The 16,249-nt window shown below is 41.2% G+C and overlaps 1 protein-coding gene across 5 annotated transcripts in view; it reads right to left on the reverse strand.

The window, feature by feature from the left end:
- ccdc88c (coiled-coil domain containing 88C) overlaps positions 1-16,249 on the reverse strand; it is a 112,581-nt gene that overhangs the window by 33,927 nt on the left and 62,405 nt on the right. For 3 of the 5 annotated variants that reach the window (XM_034160073.1, XM_034160074.1, XM_034160078.1), the window contains exons 10-22: positions 15,691-15,849; positions 15,261-15,407; positions 14,630-14,780; positions 14,322-14,503; positions 11,561-11,698; positions 11,183-11,467; positions 9,659-10,447; positions 8,837-8,964; positions 7,853-7,994; positions 4,680-4,829; positions 2,130-2,291; positions 1,760-2,037; positions 788-931 (exon numbers count right to left, since the gene is read on the reverse strand). In XM_034160073.1, the coding sequence (XP_034015964.1) occupies positions 788-931; positions 1,760-2,037; positions 2,130-2,291; positions 4,680-4,829; positions 7,853-7,994; positions 8,837-8,964; positions 9,659-10,447; positions 11,183-11,467; positions 11,561-11,698; positions 14,322-14,503; positions 14,630-14,780; positions 15,261-15,407; positions 15,691-15,849 (2,855 nt within the window). The remainder of the gene's footprint in view (positions 1-787; positions 932-1,759; positions 2,038-2,129; positions 2,292-4,679; positions 4,830-7,852; positions 7,995-8,836; positions 8,965-9,658; positions 10,448-11,182; positions 11,468-11,560; positions 11,699-14,321; positions 14,504-14,629; positions 14,781-15,260; positions 15,408-15,690; positions 15,850-16,249) is intronic. The other 2 variants (XM_034160076.1, XM_034160077.1) reach the window with 2 other exon arrangements.

Genomic DNA, 16,249 nt, shown 5'->3' on the forward strand with positions numbered 1-16,249 from the left:
AATATAAAATAGTTACGCTATCAAATTTACATAAATTTACAATTTATGATGATTTATTTAATGAATTTAAAGCCTGATTTATGCTTCTGTGACAGTTTTAAAGTTCTCCGTAGCTGGATTATGCTTTACTCTCAACTAATGTGAACCTCAACAAGCTTTTCTTTCTACAGTCATCACCTCCAATTCAAAGGTAAGCTGTACAATTTCATCTTTTTCAGACTTCGTGTTGTAAAGTTGCGAGTGTCAGCGCTGAACTTTAATTTGTACCTCTGTTACTGTGCACGTCCAGACTGCTCTGGGTTTTTAACTGGAAATACATTACGATCAGACAGACATTTTATCCAATGTGAGCAAAAAATCCGTTTTACAAAATCCAATGTACACAGTGTTTATTACATGGAAAACAATCCAAAAACTTTGGGACTTTTTTGTCCGGTGACAGCGAATATCTGCTTTATACGATGACGGTTTAGGTGAGTTTCACTGTACATGGCACTGAACAATAAATTTACCTTGCAAAACTTTGGCGATGATGTTGATTTCCATTCTACATGGCTACATGGCTATTTTCCCAAATTTTTCTTCTTTCCGATCTGAGGGGAATCGGTACATTTTGAAGCCCTTGCTGTGTCTATGTGTGCAACCAAACGTACAACAACCCATCATTTTCAGCGATTAAATAAATAAAATAGCTTTATATGCAAACAGATTAAGAGCGCACGCTATTTTGGACCCAAGATGGCACCATGAGTCACGTACCCGTCCTTCACAGAGTGTTATTTTTTACCTGTCCACCTCAGACTTTAGTTGCAAATTCTCTTGCTGAAGAAGTCGATTCTTCTGGATCTCCTGACTTAGCTCCACCTTTTCATGCTGACTGCGCCCCTCATGCTCCTCCCACTTCTCCTTCTGTTGCAGCAAGACACAGTACCTGGTGAGAGACGGAGACAGAGGACGTGGGTTCAAACACCGATTGGAAAACCTGACTGTAAGTCTTTATTCTCTAGTCCTCCCCATGTCACATATGGCGTATCAATACACAATGTAGGAAGCCTAGTTTGCTTAAGAATCTCCACAATGGTGAATATAAAAATAATCTTAAAAATTCTGGTAGTACTACTGGCACAAACTATGATTTGTGTTCTTTTTGTGCTGAGCGTTAAATACCTATTTGTGTGTGGTGCTCTGAATTGCATTGTTTTCAAAGGTGTTACGTGCTGCAGTCTAGAAAAACAAAACTGAAAAACCAATTCTGCTGCATGATTTTTTTTGGGGGGGGAGCTCAAACATTGTACACATCGGGCATATGTTTGGTGAACAGAAGGTGTCAGTATAGCAGCAGTTGAACTGCAGTTCTTTTTTTTTTGGTGCTGAGCACAAATTACTTTTTCGCGATAGCTGATCATTACAGTTACTGCCACTTAAAGTCATTTTCAGGTGAAGACAAAATAAGTTTCATAAAAGATGCTGTAAAACCTCACATGTCTTTATTTAGAGCCGCATCAGTTTTGTGGTGTTGGACATCTGAAACTCAATGTACACACACTGCTCACATTTATAGATGATGAACACAAGTTTATGCTGTTCAACCTGATGAATGTAACATTTTTGGTAAGTGAATTCGAGCTGGAATTTTACAGTGAACAGCTATTCAAGATAAAACACTTTTAGATCAAATACTTTCCTGAGGATTGTCTGTTTCAGTGTTCGGTTGTGTGCTTTGAGGAATACCAGCAGGGTTTGTGTTTTAGAAACTTACTTGCCCTGTAGTGTCCTGTGTTCGCTCTCTAGCGCCCTCTGCTTGCCTTTCAGTGCAGCATGCTGACTTATCAGGTGCTCGTATTCGTGCGCTTGCCTCTCGTGGACGCTAAGCAGACGCTCGTGGTCGCTCAGTACGCTTTCGCGGCCTCGCCACGCCTCCTCACGCTGTCGCTGCCATGACTCTACCTCCGTCTCCAAAGCAGCCACCTGGCCTTGCAGCACAGCATTCTGGGCCATGAGAGAGGCGCTCTGGGAAGACAGCGTGGAGTTCTCCACCTGAAAATGTAGATGAGGGCAACAACAAGAAATACATCAGAGTATTTGTTTTTAAAGTACTGTAACAGAATAATGTTTGAAGTGCAGCGCACCTGTAGTTTTGCTGTCTGTGTATGCAAGGCTGAATTCTGTTCCTGCAGTGAGGTGGTGTGCCGGTGCAGCGCCACCGTCTGGTTATTAAGAGAAGTATTCTGGTTCTCCAGCTGTTTTAGCTGCTCCTTTAACAAACCGCTCTCTGTTTGCAGCGAGGCATTCTGGGCAATAGAACACAATTAATGGACCAACATGCACAAAGAGAACATCAACACAGTAAATTAACAACACATAACCCCCCACAGGTACATCATTCCAGGAACTCAACTCATGGAATAGAAAAATTATCTCTCTCTCTCTCTCCCTCCTACTTCTCCCCACCCTCCCTACCTCAGCCATTTATAAAAATGAACTTGATTCAGAGAGTTTAAGAATTAAGCTGATTATTTTTGAAAAGCCTGAAAGCTACTGCTAAATTACTGAACAGCTCTCTGGAATTATTGATCTTTTTGGGGCACAAAGTCAAAACCTATCATTCATAAATGGACAACCAGATCTCGGGGTTCTGTAGGGTGTAACATATACAACATAAAACTCTCAAAAGCACGTACACGCGACTCAAAGATGAAACGAGACAACCACGCTGTTGATGTTGTTGTGTGTCATTATTGCTGGACTTCATGTACGACAGGTATTTCTCATATACTGCAGTACAAATGTTACAAATAAACTGCCCATAAGATCAGGGAACAACTGCGATCTAATTTTTGGCTGTCACACCATCTTATGTTTGCCAAAAGTTAACTGCCCAAATGAAGAAACAGTCAAGACTTTGCCGCACATTTGAGCAGCTTTTGTCGCCATCTAGCAGGTGATGTGAGCATTTCAGGGCTTCTATACATTTCCTACTTGAAACCCAAAATTCAGCAAAATGGCATTTATATGTCAGAAATGAATGATTTATTTATTTATATATATATTTTGGCAGGCAGTCAGGCAGCTCTTTGATAGTATTACCGTATAAACCTTCGATTGAGACTTGTTGGACACAGAAGGTTTTCCCGAACGGACGGGCGGACACCAATTTCTTTTGGCAAGCACAACTTACAGTTGTGAACAAACCTTTTGCCATGTTACGCATTATGTTTTACACACTGTATTTAATAAAACAATACATTTCACACGATCTACTTACTGTTTCTGTTTACGTTTAGTTGTGAAAATGTCAACATCAAGAGAAGTACTTCAGAACACTGCTGTTGCATTTCAGGTTGCAAATGCCAACTGAGGAATGTCAGTTGGAAAGCCCTTTCACTCCTTTCTCAGATGTAGTAATGGAAAAGTGGGGCAGTACTGAATCAAAGTCTTTGCCCCAAATTCTAGTAAGATGTCAGTCATTTCCTAACTCCTTTTTGAAAGAAATATGGATTTGAGAAGAGCGTAATGTTAAATACAGCGTACAGCATAACCTGGTCTGTTTGTATGGGGTGTGTGCAACGAGTGTAAAACCTGAAAGAACTGAGTCACACTTCGATATTTGTCTGTGCCGTCTCACCAGGACTGTATTTTCTGGAGTAATAACTCATGTGTTTATTTTACTAGTTTGGGAGGTTCCGAGATGTACTCCTGGTGTCACAGATTGAACGGTTTGACCCTAAAAATCGGTCCGCCCTGCCTCCACTGCACGTGTCATTTCGGAGCTCAGCAGCTCGTCTGAGACAGAGTCTCTTCACCCAAAGCGATCAAATGGATTAATGGGATTATTAACCATCAGATGGCAAGGTGAAACCTCTTCAATCGTTCTAAATTCAGTTTTAAACAGAAACGAGGCTGGTTTGAGCAGAAACTAGGTGACACTCACTGACACTTTGAAATGACGAACGCGCAGTGAACGCATCAGCTGGCAGCTCATGTAGCCGTGGCACTGATCTCTTCCTCTGTCTTTTATGATGAAATAATGCTGAATTTATGTGGAAATGATTGTTGTACAAAAGCTTCAGATGTTGGTCTCTGAGATAGATAACTGGAGTGCAGTTTTAAGCAGAAATGGCGTGATAATTGGTGAACCGTGGCTAATGACGCATGTGCAGTGAAGGCAGGGCGGACCGATTTTTAGGGGAGACCATTCGGTCGGTGACACCGGTGTGACTTATATACCGAAAAATCATGAATTGCTTATTATCAATAACAATGATAAGAATAACAATTATTTATATAGGGTTTATTTATACATTATTTATATAAAGGCCCATGAATCAAAGCACTAACAAAACTCCAGTAATAAAAAGAATAAATGTCAAAAATAAAAGTACGCTACAACAATGTACAAAAATCCCAAATTAAAGCACTGATAAGACAGAAAATTGGCACAACTTATACGTGACAGGTGCAACTTACACTTCAGAAAATACAGTTAGTTCAAATGGGTTAAATTAACTTACTTGTTATCACACATATTGGATAAAGCATTTACTAGCTACTGTGTGGTGTAACAAACTCAACCAATAACCTTCTTAGTTATGAGCAGATTATCATGGAATCTTGGTTTCATCTTCACATACTTTTCATAGAATAAAATAAATACAATGAATACACAAAGAAACTCTTACATTCTTCTCTACATCGATAAGATGATCTTTGAGTCTTAGTAGCTCGGCAGTGGCTGATCCTTGATCCTGCTGGAAGCCTGAGTCCTGCTGGGAGTTGTGGTTTTCTTCCTCCTTTTCCTGCTGGCGTAGAGTAGACAATGTCTGACAAACCTATCAAAGAAAAAAAAAAACATGAAGGAGTTATGCTTTACATAATCATCATATCAGCATGACAATTAAATACTGTGAGTACTGTATTTTCCGGAATATGTCACTTTTTTTTCCTTATTGTGGGAGGCTTACATACATACTGAAAAATCATGTTTGTTATTCATAATTATTATTATTATGGTAACTATTTATATAGAACTTTCACAGGACTCAAAGCACTAAACAAAATAAACTCCAATAATAAAATAATAATTACAAATAATAAGAAGCACACTTCAACAATGCACAAAAATCCCAAATTAATGAGCTGATAATACAGGAAAAAAGTGCAACACACTCCGGAGTGACTTATACTCTGGAAAATACAGTATTTACACTCAACAAAAATATAAATGCAACACTTTTGGTTTTGCTCCCATTTTGTATGAGATGAACTCAAAGATCTAAAGCTTTTTCCACATACACAATATCACCATTTCCCTCAAATATTGTTCACAAACCAGTCTAAATCTGTGATAGTGAGCACTTCTCCTTTGCTGAGATAATCCATCCCACCTCACAGGTGTGCCATATCAAGATGCTGATTAGACACCATGATTAGTGCACAGGTGTGCCTTAGACTGCCCACAATAAAAGGCCACTCTGAAAGGTGCAGTTTTATTACATAGCACAATGCCACAGATGTCGCAAGATTTGAGGGAGCGTGCAATTGGCATGCTGACAGCAGGAATGTCAACCAGAGCTGTTGCTTGTGTATTGAATGTTCATTTCTCTACCATAAGCCGTCTCCAAAGGCGTTTCAGAGAATTTGGCAGTACATCCAACCAGCCTCACAACCACAGACCACGTGTAACCACACCAGCCCAGGACCTCCACATCCAGCATGTTCACCTCCAAGATCGTCTGAGACCAGCCACTCGGACAGCTGCTGAAACAATCGGTTTGCATAACCAAAGAATTTCTGCACAAACTGTCAGAAACCGTCTCAGGGAAGCTCATCTGCATGCTCGTCGTCCTCATCGGGGTCTCGACCTGACTCCAGTTCAATGCTCACATTCGCTGGTGTTTGGCACGTTGGAGAGGTGTTCTCTTCATGGATGAATCCCGGTTCACACTGTTCAGGGCAGATGGCAGACAGCGTGTGTGGCGTCGTGTGGGTGAGCGGTTTTCTGATGTCAATGTTGTGGATCGAGTGGCCCATGGTGGCGGTGGGGTTATGGTATGGGCAGGCGTCTGTTATGGACGAAGAACACAGGTGCATTTTATTGATGGCATTTTGAATGCACAGAGATACCGTGACGAGATCCTGAGGCCCATTGTTGTGCCATACATCCAAGAACATCACCTCATGTTGCAGCAGGATAATGCACGGCCCCATGTTGCAAGGATCTGTACACAATTCTTGGAAGCTGAAAATGTCCCAGTTCTTGCATGGCCGGCATACTCACCGGACATGTCACCCATTGAGCATGCTTGGGATGCTCTGGACCGGCGTATACGACAGCGTATACCGGTTCCTGCCAATATCCAGCAACTTCGCACAGCCATTGAAGAGGAGTGGACCAACATTCCACAGGCCACAATTGACAACCTGATCAACTCTATGTGAAGGAGATGTGTTGCACTGCATGAGGCAAATGGTGGTCACACCAGATACTGACTGGTATCCCCCCCCAATAAAACAAAACTGCACCTTTCAGAGTGGCCTTTTATTGTGGACAGTCTAAGGCACACCTGTGCACTAATCATGGTGTCTAATCAGCATCTTGATATGGCACACCTGTGAGGTGGGATGGATTATCTCAGCAAAGGAGAAGTGCTCACTATCACAGATTTAGACTGGTTTGTGAACAATATTTGAGGGAAATGGTGATATTGTGTATGTGGAAAAAGTTTTAGATCTTTGAGTTAATCTCATACAAAATGGGAGCAAAACCAAAAGTGTTTTTTCAATAATCATTTAGGTGTAGCAAATCTTTATCAAATAATTAATTCATGATTAACTTGTTTTCCAGACTGTCGCACTTTTTTTGGTTTGGCAGGTCCTGTGACAAGAATATACTGCACTATCCACTATGGACACAAGATGGCAGAGTCTACATGTGTGACAAAGAATGCTGGTTCTCTACACTGATCCATATGAAGATGAGGTGCTGGATGTTAAATGAGCTTGTACTCTGCACTCAACATGTTTGCACTTTGTGGGACAGACACAGCTGCAATAGAGGACGATGGCTAGGCTAAGGTAAGGCTAACTGTATATTCTGCCATTTTAAGAAGTCTGTTAACATTTAATAAGGTAAACATGCATATGTTTAGCTCTTACTGAAGCAGTCCATGTATCTGTGCACTTCTAATAACAGTTTTTACTATTCAGTGGTGACAAGAAGTAGATGACTAAATTCTTTTTGCCTTGTAGAATAACATTAAATAGCCTGTTTGCTTCTGCCTGCTGATGTGGCATTTGTGTTATAAATAAAAATGAGTGAAAAAAAATGACCCCCAAAACATCTAAAAAATAGGTTCTAGGTTGTATCTAAGTGGAATTCTCCTTTATCAACCGTGCAGTTGCTTATCAACCGTGCAGTTGCTTCTCCATGCACAGGTAAGTACCAAGGAGATGGAATATGAATGACGCTGCCGATGTTCCTGTGTGTACATTAAGTAGTACGCCACATTTCAAAAATAAATGCAACAGATATAGACCAATGTGACATCTATATGGCTGTTGACTCTTCATAACATATTTTTTGATAGGTGCAACTAATAGTCTGGTGCCACATATAGTCCAGAAAACAAGGCACAATGTTAGCCAACAAAACACTTTAGTGAACTGCTGAGCTGTTCTTAGTTTTTGCATGTGTAGGTCCTTCATTCAAGGAAGTGTGTGTGTGTGTGTGTGTGTGTGTGTGTGTGTGTGTGTGTGTGTGTGTGTGTGTGTGTGTGTGTGTGTGTGTGTGTGTGTGTGTGTGTGTGTGTGTGTGTGTGTGTGTGTGTGTGTGTGTGTGTGTGTGTTTTCTTACAGTGGCTAGCTCTGTTCTTAGCATGGTATTGACTGTGTTGCTCTCTCCTAGTTTCTTTTCCAGACTGGAGATTTTATCCTCTTTAATCTTAATTGTCTGTTGGACAGTTTCCTCCAGCCGTGACTCCAACAGTTTGTACCTACTGACAAAAACACAAGACAGAAATCAGTGTTGGTCTTTTTTTTTTTTTAACCAAAATAATGTACCTGCATGAAAACAATATCCACTTACCTAAAGGTATGTTTGCTATCAGGAAACAGAAGTTACAGAAAACCTTTTCACAACACGGAATCACCTTTCATGTTCTTGTGTTACTGCATTTGTTGTGTTTTATTATTTGACTGAGTATGGGAACACAAAAGGTATGTGAATACGGCAAGAATTGTTTACAGTCCAGCCAGATCAAGACACTTGAGAACTGAGCTGCCCTTCTGAAATTAATTTTTAAGTTAAGACCAGCAAGAATTTAAAAGCAAAATCAACAGTAAGGGGCTTCAGTTGCTCTGTGGGGAACATTCTGCTAGCATGGTCCACTTGACCTCTTAGAAGAAAAGGTCCACTTCAAGGGTGATAACGCCCCATCCATAGGGCGTGAGGGGTCACTGAATGCTTTTATGAGTTTGACAGTGATGTGTGTTATATACTGTGGGCTTCACAGTCACCATATCTTAACATAATTCAACACCTACGGCAGATTTTGGACTGATACGTTACAGAGAGTGCCTTCCACCACCATTAACACATCAAATGACGGAAGATCTTTATATCTTTATATATATATATATATATATATATATATATATATATATATATATATATATATGCAATTTTCAAAGACCAAATACAGCATAAAATGAAATCATAAAAGCCAATTAATCACTAGAGAGGTGAATAAATGTGAGCAGTCGTCTAGAATTAGGCACAGGACTTTCATCAAAGCCTCAAACATACAGTATAAACAGTATCACACAGACTCTGTGGTACCTGTCCTCCAGTGAGTGTTCCTGCTGCAGTAGTCTTTCTCTGTTCAGTCCAACCTTTTCCAGTTCTTCATTGAGTCTTTCTAATTCAACACTCTGCTGCTGAACATTCAGCTTCTCTGAAACCAGCTCCTGCACACAAACCAAACCGCTCCATGTCACACGGCCCTATAAACTCTGGCACACCTGTGTTTCAACACAGCTGCTAAAATGCCCTGCAAGTTTCAACAAATGTACACTGTATGTTGTGCCAACATCAGTCTTTTATATTAAAAACAATTATAAAAACCAACCAGTACAACAAAAGAGTACCTAAAACATTTGCACTGTCCTGTATTAATACCACATGCATGTTGTAATGTCATGAATACAGTATTTCAGTGCACCAAGTACTGAAAGCACTGCAGGAATATTGTTAAAAATTTAAATTAAATACACTGGTTTTATTTTGTTTTCTTCACTACAGGTTCAAATGTTTAAAAAATTAACAGACATCTGAATAAATTGTTGGATGTTTCAGTGCAACTCTTTTACTCAAATATGCAGTGATGTGCAGTAACAAAGATTAGTGCATATTAAGCTCTGAGTGTATGTGTTTTTGCAAAAATGTCAGTTTTCATCAAAATATCTGTCTTATATGTTTTGAACAGCTTTTTTATTTATTGTGCTCTCATATGAAAAATATTTAATACATAAATTCAAATGTTTTCTCTTCACTTAAATCACAATATAAAAATATTACTGCAGATATTTTGCAGTGTCAGTGAGGAGTAGCTGTAATCTCATATTTGAGATCCTGCCCGCTGAGTGTAAATGCTCCTCTCACCTCTCTCAGAGTGGCCAAAGCCCTCTTGTCAATGGTTGCTTGTTTCTGAAGCTCCTTGTTTTCTCTCTCCATCTCCTTGGCTTTGACCGACACCTCCTTTAACCTGTCCACTTCCTTTTTTACAACCACACACTCTTTTTCCAGCACGGCCATTCGTGTGGATTTCTCTTCGAACTCCACCTCCTTCTCCTCCAGCAGTGTTCTGAGTCGCCAGTTCTCCTTCTCCAGGACCTTCCTACCCTTCTCAGACTGGCCCAAATCGAATTGGAGTTTTCTCCTCTCCTCATCACCTTCTTCCCTCCTCCTCCGCTCCTCCTTCAGGTTATCTACCTCCCTCCTCAGTTCATCCTCTCGGACCTGCGTCTTTTGCCTCTCATGCTCCATCTCCTCTCTGCTCCTCTCAATTTCTGCCTCTAAGTGACGCATCTCCTGGTTCAGAGTTGCTATGTTCAACTCTAGCCTCTCTGTCCTTTTCCTTTCTCCTTGTACTTCCTGTGTGGCCTCCTCCAGCTTCCTCTGCAGCTCCTGAGCCTGCCTCTGTGCCTCCTTATGTTCCTCCTGTAGAGTAGCTAGTCGGGCAGCTGAAGTGCGCAACTTTTCCAGCGAACAGCGAAGGTCCAGGTTCTCCTTTGACAGCACACTGTTCTCTGTCTCATGTGTTCCCAGTCGCTGTAGCTCCCGCTGGGCCTCCTCCGCCTCTCGTTTCAACCTCAGCACCTCCTGCTGATGAGAGGACACCTCCTTCTCTAAAGCCTCTGACCTCTCGCTACATGCTCGCAGAGATGCCAACTGAAACCAAAAGTAAATACAAAAAATGAAAAAATACAGCAGTTAATTTAAGAAAATAGTCTTTTGTGACATAATCTAACTTGTGATGATTTGCTCATTCAGGTGTCTGATTGTACTTGATTGGCTGAGCAGCTGTGGCAGGAAAATGTGTCGGTTAGGTGACACTTGAGGAACAGGTTGAGAACCACTGGCCTAGGCTTACATGGTTAGGCTTTCCAAACCAAAGCACATTGTAAAATGCAGCAACTGATTAGAAAACCACCGTCTCCAGTTAACACATTAACTTAAAAACAATAAATGCATTCATCTTGTAACTGTTGCAATTAAAAGGACATACAATGAAGATAAATTCATTAGATGGTGGTTAACTTTGATGCACCAGATGAATCTTGGCATCTTAAAAGGAGCTTTTTTCCTTTCCCAAGCTCAGGCTTGGAGGCCACCAAGACCACCGCTGCTAAGAATGATACATAAAAATAAGTACTTTATTGATACAATACACTTTATTGTCCCTTCCGGGAAATTTGTCTTAGACTTCAAGAGCTGCACAAATAAAACTGCCATGGCATAATTACATAACTCATGCATACTGCACATAACTTAATACACACACCAATATTGCACAACAGTCTTGCACAGATGGCTCATGCTTATTGCACATACCCCTACTGCACAGCCGTCTCACACATATGGTTACGTAAAAGGAAAATGCTGACAATATAGTGATATCGTTACCTCATTGTTCAGAGCATCTCTGCTTCTCTCCAGCCTCGCTGTCTCCCGTTCCATCTCCTCACATCGCCCCGCCCTCTCCCTCAGCCTCTCAGTCTCCTCAGTGGCTGCTTTGATTTGTGTTTCCAAGCTGGCCAATCGGGAGCTGGTGTCAGTAACGTTCAGGTGCAGCAAGCGGTTTTCTGCTTCGACCTCACGGACTCTGGCCTCACTGTTAGACTGGGCCCGTTCCTGAAGGGACACCACTGCATCAGAGAGGTGCTGCTTCTCACTCTCCAGCTCTGAGATCTGCGTGGACAGTAGAGATGGACATGAACAATGCACTGAGTGAATGCACCCTTGTTTCGGTCTATTTATTTTGTGTGTTTGTGTGTGTGAGACCTGTCTATCTTTTTCAGCTCTCAAAGCATGCACTTCTCTCTCCAGAGTCTGTTTTTCCTTCAGAATTTCCTCTCCCAGTGATTCCATATCATGATTAGTGAGTCTCTCTTGATCCAATAAAACCTGAAGACGCTCCAACTAACAAACACATAAAAAGACAAGACAAAAGGTATTATCAGCATGTGTAACAAGGAACAAGCACACAAAAAACTTGCGGTTGAAATGAAACTGAATTGCGCAAAAAAATAAACAAAGCACTTTGGGCAAATAAACTGTTTTTCAAGACACAAGAACCTAAATGTAGACTAACATTGCAGCCCCCCTCCCAACCCCCATCCACAGTCTTACTATATCACATCTTTCATTTGTAACTGTAGTTACATTTGGTGGAAGACTATCCAATGAACTCAGATGTCATTAAAACACCAAAAGAGATTTCTCCACACTGTATTTTATTCAACGATCCAGTTATTATACTGAGAGGAAGTGAACTGGGAACAGAGTCAACAACTACTTGTCAATTGCTCCACCAGTGTCTTGCTGTCACTAATTTACACACCTAGACGTAACTGCAATGTATTTATTTCCATGCTAAAGAAGAGCTGTAACTTTACTATTTTCATCATTACAAAATATAATAAGTGGAATCAAATCAAATATACTTTATGTATTTAAGGAATGCAAATGTACCATGTACTTAGGCTATCAGTTCTATTTTTGCCTGCTCCCATCATCCTTGCATTTTTCAACAACATAATGCAAAACCGCATTCTGTGCACATTACAAAGGCATGGCTGAGGAACAAGATGGCAGAAATAATGGAATGGCCTGCCTACATTCCTTACTTGTCCCCAACAGAGAATGTGTGGAGGATTGTGACACAGAAAATGCAACAACGATGATGACCCCATAATGTTGCACACCATGAGATATGTTTGCAGGAAGAATGGGACAAAACAACACCTGATGCAGTTCACCACTTGGTATCCTCCACACCAAAAGGTCTGTGCTGGCAAAAGGAATGGCAACATTACACAGTAGTAAATGCTTGAGCATCCTGACTTTTGGAATGTGTTGCAGGCCTGAAATGCAGTAATGGATGTATATTCATACTAGCTGAGTTACCCGTTCTACGCACGGGTAATGGAGAAGAATTTTAGCTATGTCATTGTATATTTCATGTCACAGTTGCATTGTATTGTGTGCATGTTGTCATCCTTAATTTCCATAGAGCAATTTGTGGCATTCATGAGACTCAAGTGAATGATGATAAAAGGTGACAGCATGTCAGATCACTGCAATGCTCTTGAATGCCATACACAGTAGGTACATTTGAACTGAAGAGAAAAAAAAAAACGCGCCTTAACTCATACATGGCATGTGCTGGCCCATTCGTATTGTAATTAAAGTGCACCCTAGCCAGCCACTATTACGTAATAAGTAAAGTGTGATGCTGCTGAGTACAATGTGAACTGTGAAAATAAGTGCTCAAGTGAGCGGGTCATGATCTAATACATAAGGCTGACTGTGTGTGTGTGTGTGTGCGGAAGACATGGGCCGATAACCGGTTTCACGGTATACCGCAGAATGAAAAAGCCATGGTATCAAAACCACAAAAATTTTTCGTTATACCGTCCCTACGGTATGAGCGGGTTACAACAGGCAAAGTGGAGGCGGCTGCTGCCGCCCTTCCCCCTGGCACGCACCTCTGTGTCTTTACAAACAGGCAGCTAACGTCAGCTAGCTCTGCATCATAGCTGAAGGAGGTGAAGCCTGCACTGAACTTTTCCCTCCATCTAAAAGGACCAAGTCGGCTTTTTCATTTTATTTTCAGAGGAATAGCTCTTCAAACCAAAAACGGTGGCAACAAAGCACCGTAGCTATGGCCTGTGTCAGATGCGGAGCAACTCAAGATACCCGCAAAGGATTACAAGGAAGGAGTAAACTTTTATCCAATCTTTGAAACCACTGAGAAGTACAAGCGGTGGACTCCAGTCGTGCTTGTGATCGACCAAATTTCTCCCACAAACATGTCAAGAAGGACAAATACATCAATTCCAAGCATTTTGTTGGTGAAGCTGGGCGAAGTATTGAGCATCCGGAGTTCCGGACATTATTCCACCCACGTTTCTCCCAAGCAAGTAAGTCATGTTTCCCACGGGGGAGATGCTACATGTTGAAAAGAGTAACGGTCATTTTGGTATTTTCTCTAAAGTTATCAGTGGTATAGTGCTCGTAGCGGTAGACAGTGTGTCAATTAGTGCGCCTGAATCACGCGTGCTTCATATGCAAACATGCATAATGTTGTTAAAGCTCATTTTAAAGCTATACATAATACCGGGAAACTGGTGTATTTTTGCCCACGGTTATCATACCGTCCAAATCTCATACCGGCCCATGCCTAGTTTACGCATTTACACACACACACACACACACACACACACACACACACACACACACACACGTCAGCTTCATATATTAGATAGGAATTAAAGCTGACCACAAAAATATCTTGGGATCATACAGTTGGCAATGAAATCGAACTCAAAGTAAATGTAAACATCATTGCAGCCCCCCCAGTCTTACTATATCACATCTTTACACTTGTAACTATAGTTACATTTGGTGGAAGACTGTCTAATGAACTAAGATGTCATTAAAACACCAAAAGAGATTTCTCCACACTATTCTGTTTAACAATCCAAAGCCTTCTTTGTACTTACTATTTTATGGCTGTGTCTTTATATTTTGGGCAACCCACCTTTTTGCTGAGACTCTGATTCTCCCTGTCTAACTCCTGGGTGTGGAGCTGCTGCTCCTGCAGGAGGTGATTTTCTTCTTTTAGTCTTTCTATGGAGGACTGCAATTCCCTGTTCTCCTTCTCCAGCTTCAACACCCGGCTGGAAACACACTCATTCAGCTCATGGACTAAAGACTTTCGAGCTGCATCAAAGCACAAAAAAATTCAGCTAGGATAACAGACAGCAGCACCGCACATGAATACAGGAGCAAAAAATGACATACTAAAAACAAAAGCACTAATAGATCAGATTAGAGAGCGCCTCTTACTCTCTGTGTTGTTGTCGCCGTTGTTCTTGGCGAGCTGCTCCAGCTCCCATCCCAGATGAGCTGACTCATTCATACTCTGTTTCTGCCCAATCTCCAGGAGCATGTTCTCCTCCACCAGCTCCTCCAGCCTCTGACGTTCATTGTCCCTGTCCTGCACAACAAACGCGTTCATTAGAGGATGTGAATGCCCTGAATATGGGCTGACGGGGTCATCCTACCAACACATTCCAAAGAGATCAGTCCCACAAGATTTCATATCAAATTGGCTGAATTTTGTGTCGGGTTGTATGCAAATGGACAAGCAAGTCAAATAAAACTACAAAGAATAGATTGACAATTCAACGTGGAAAAATAACTCATACATGGCGCACAGATTTCTGCTTCAAACAAAATACATTAGTTCAGCCAAAACAAAACCCAACATCCAGGAATATCCAGAAAACTTTCACTGAAGTACGATCTCACAAACTTGTGTCCACCAAGTCTGTGATGAAATCGACAACTGCCAACAATATATGCTGCAAAAATAAGGAATTTTACTTTGAAAAACAGCAAGCTACACCAAAAAAACTACACCTGTTCTTATTTGCAAGTCATAATGTTTTTAGTGTGAGACTGCTTGTGTTAATACCAGTTCCAAGTCATGTAGTTTTGCTCGTAGTAGCAGATTATCTTTCTCCAGTGTGTGGAGTTTGTCACAGCGTGCCCTGGAGGCAGACAGCTGCTCTTCCAACAACACCTTTGTCTCCAGCAGTGTCAGGTTGTCCTCACGAAGCTCCTACACACACACACACACACACACACTTAACAGCTATCAAGCCACTGTGTGTTCATAATGTGATTGTGTCTTTTCTGTTAATTTCGTCAGTGTAAGAGCCAATCAAGTCTTTGAATGTGTGTTTGAATGAACACCACTCAGAAGAACATACAGTCAATGCCAGCACATGCAAAATGTAAAAATATGTGAGAAGCTTCACACTGAATTGATACGTCATAATGCAATGTTGCTGTCCTGTTGTGCATTAACATAATTTTGAAGAACAGTGTAGCTGAGGTTGTACCTCCACTCTGGTCTTATAGAAGTGAACGTCATTGAGTTTCTCTTTACATCTCATCAGCTCAGTCTCCAGGCGGTCCACACGGGCAGCTCGTTCCCTCAGTGAGTCCACTTCATCCCGGAACACTCGCACCGAACGAGCCTCACAGGACAGGGACTGGTTCTGAAGGCAAATATCAATAGTCATACACAGCATCCTTGATTTTAAACTCTACATTACTGCAACAGGCATTTATACAAACAGAAGGCCAGTTAATAACCAAACCAAAGCTTCATGTAATCTCAAACACAAATGTTCAGAAAGGACAATCAGGGTTGATCCAGTTCCACAACAGCTAGCGGTCACTGCTTAAGGGACTCTGGACTCAAAGTGACTCCAACCTCAATTATTCATAAATTTATGGCTTAAAATATCTTAAAGCGCCCTACCAATTGATCAATTCCCACAAGCTCTTACAGATCTTTTTTGGGATTATTGTGAACACAAAAGCTGAGTCTGGAGCAGAAGTTTATTAGTGTCAACTTGTTTAAAATAGCAGACATTCTGTAAATCACAAAGAAAA

This window comes from Thalassophryne amazonica, chromosome 19 (genome assembly GCF_902500255.1).
Source record: "Thalassophryne amazonica chromosome 19, fThaAma1.1, whole genome shotgun sequence".
Taxonomy (NCBI): Eukaryota; Metazoa; Chordata; class Actinopteri; order Batrachoidiformes; family Batrachoididae; genus Thalassophryne; species Thalassophryne amazonica.